At 37.9% G+C, this 2,450-nt stretch overlaps 1 protein-coding gene across 1 annotated transcript; it reads left to right on the top strand.

The window, feature by feature from the left end:
- The first annotated feature begins 405 nt into the window (after window positions 1–405).
- On the top strand, window positions 406–1,899 carry LOC124909736 (PTI1-like tyrosine-protein kinase At3g15890). The gene is made up of 4 exons (XM_047450385.1): window positions 406–452; window positions 533–686; window positions 802–1,067; window positions 1,185–1,899. Exons 1-4 carry the CDS (start codon window positions 406–408, stop codon window positions 1,897–1,899), a joined length of 1,182 nt encoding a protein of 393 aa, XP_047306341.1.
- The last annotated feature ends 551 nt before the right edge of the window (window positions 1,900–2,450 follow it).

Genomic DNA, 2,450 nt, shown 5'->3' with positions numbered 1-2,450 from the left:
ATGTCTATACATCTAAGGAACAAAAATGATCTTTTGATATTCACAAGTATAAATGAGTTACTTTTTTACTATTGAGATTAATCTTTTAATTAAAAGTATTTCATATTTAAATTCAGATTCTTGTTTGACTTTTCCCTTGATATTTTTGTATGTAAGAAATAGGAATATATAGTAGTGGGGAATGCAATTAACTACTAATAAACTCATAATAAAATGTTGTTGGTCCATCTTAATTACTTCTATTACTATATTTATCTGATGTTGCAGGCCGAAGTCGGCTGGGCCTGACAGTTGACACAAATGACAAATTAAGATGCCCTTTATAAGTAGTAAATGTTTATTTTTGTCACATTCACAAACTTCATCCAAAGACTTCAACTTCACTAATCCTCCGGCCTTGAAGCCATGGGATCTGTAATGAGTTGCTGCAGCTCTGAGAAAGTTGATGAAGGGTACGTACATGATCAAAATCCTCCTCCCTCCCCCCTTTCAATCTTTCACAATCTTCATTTTTATGTATGTGGGCATGCAGGGTAGCCATTGATGGATCAGGTCAGAAGAGTTCATGGAGGATCTTCACGTACAAAGAGCTTCAAACCGCTACTAATGGCTTCAGTGATGAAAACAAGCTCGGAGAAGGAGGATTTGGTAGTGTTTATTGGGGAAAAACATCAGATGGTCTTCAGGTAATTATATTTATAAATATGAAATACATCAAGTTTATAATAATATGCACGAAGCACGATCTCTATCATTATTGAATGTTAATGCGCTTGTTACCGTTTGGCTGGTGCCGAGAAGATAGCGGTTAAGAAGTTGAAGTCAATGAATTCAAAAGCGGAGATGGAGTTTGCGGTAGAGGTGGAAGTTCTAGGGAGGGTGAGGCACAAGAACCTTCTTGGGTTGAGAGGATATTGCGTTGGAACGACTGATCAACGACTTATTGTCTACGATTACATGCCAAATCTCAGCCTCCTATCTCATCTTCACGGCCAGTTTGTGGGTGAGAGTCGGTTGGATTGGAAGAAAAGAATGAAGATCGCCATTGGATCCGCTGAAGGCCTTGTGTAAGTAACTTAGCTCATTTTTTATTTAGGAAGTTAACATGCTTAAGTTATGTTATGTATTTTTATTTAAAAAGGCCGACAATGATTAAGGGGGTTGTTACTGATAATTTTAATTAGGTATTTGCACCACGAGGTGACACCTCACATTATCCATAGAGACATCAAAGCAAGCAACGTGCTCCTAAACTCAAACTTCGAGCCACTAGTTGCAGACTTTGGGTTCGCAAAGCTCATACCCGAGGGTGTGAGCCATATGACTACAAGGGTGAAAGGAACTCTCGGATACTTAGCCCCCGAATATGCCATGTGGGGGAAAGTATCAGAGAGTTGCGATGTCTACAGCTTTGGGATTCTATTATTGGAGATCGTAACTGGCCGAAAGCCCATAGAAAAACTCCCCGGAGGAATTAAGAGGACGATAACAGAGTGGGCCGAGCCAATGATCCAAAAGGGCAGGTGGAGGGACCTCGTGGACCCAAGGCTGAATGGGGAATTCGACGAAGCTCAATTGAAACGAGCTATAAATGTCGCCGCTCTTTGTGTGCAGAGCGAGGGGGAGAAGAGGCCTACTATGAGAGTTGTTGCCGGGATTTTGAAGGGTCAAGATGATAATATGGTTCAAGTGAAGGGGAAGTTGACCCCACAAAAGATTGAAAGCATAAAATATGGGGAAGAGTTGATGGAGATGGACCAAGCCAGTGATGATGAAGAAGATGATCATGGTGCATTTAATTATGATCAGGATAGTAGTGTTAATTTTGGGGTGTTTAGTGCCATGGATGGTGTGCAAAAGATGCATCGCCCTTACAAACATTTTGGAGAAGGAAAATAACCCAAGCACATATGATATATCCTTATTTCATCTTTTCATGTCTTTATATTTCTTTCTTGATATATGGATATATATGATTTGTAATCTCAATTATTTATTGTATTGTTGTTTGGTAATGTAGATGGACCAATCATTTGTGTTTGTTAAAAAAATGTGAAATAATAGTACACCCATTTATCACAAAAGGGGATTTATATAACATACATCAATTGTAATGTTATTTGAGGTTGCGGGATCATGTTACTTGATAAATGCATAAATAGGTTACCAAGCCTATACTTTTAACCATAAATGCATTGGTAAAATATGCACTTTGATATCTTGTGTTCTTGATTTTTATAGTCTATAATTAGAGAATTTTCCAAGACATAAAAACCATGAGAGAAAGATTACACTTGAATGTTGAAACGTCATAAAAAGTTCGCTTTAGACATCCTAACTTACATTTCTCTTGAATATCGTAATATGGTTTACGATGATGCAACACTCTTTGGATGTCGTCTTGTAATAATAATCAGATAAGAAACAAAGGCTCATGTTACTTGATTTCC

Source organism: Impatiens glandulifera, chromosome 7 (assembly GCF_907164915.1).
Source record: "Impatiens glandulifera chromosome 7, dImpGla2.1, whole genome shotgun sequence".
NCBI lineage: Eukaryota > Viridiplantae > Streptophyta > Magnoliopsida > Ericales > Balsaminaceae > Impatiens > Impatiens glandulifera.
This window is presented reverse-complemented; position numbering and strand designations above follow the sequence as displayed.

Excerpts from the sequence above, each read along its gene's own strand:
- LOC124909736 (XM_047450385.1), top strand. The coding sequence starts at position 406 with ATGGGATCTGTAATGAGTTGCTGCAGCTCTGAGAAAGTTGATGAAGG. Across the intron at positions 453-532 it reads TCTGAGAAAGTTGATGAAGG|GGTAGCCATTGATGGATCAG; the intron begins GTACGTACATGA and ends GTGGGCATGCAG. Across the intron at positions 1,068-1,184 it reads GGATCCGCTGAAGGCCTTGT|GTATTTGCACCACGAGGTGA; the intron begins GTAAGTAACTTA and ends AATTTTAATTAG.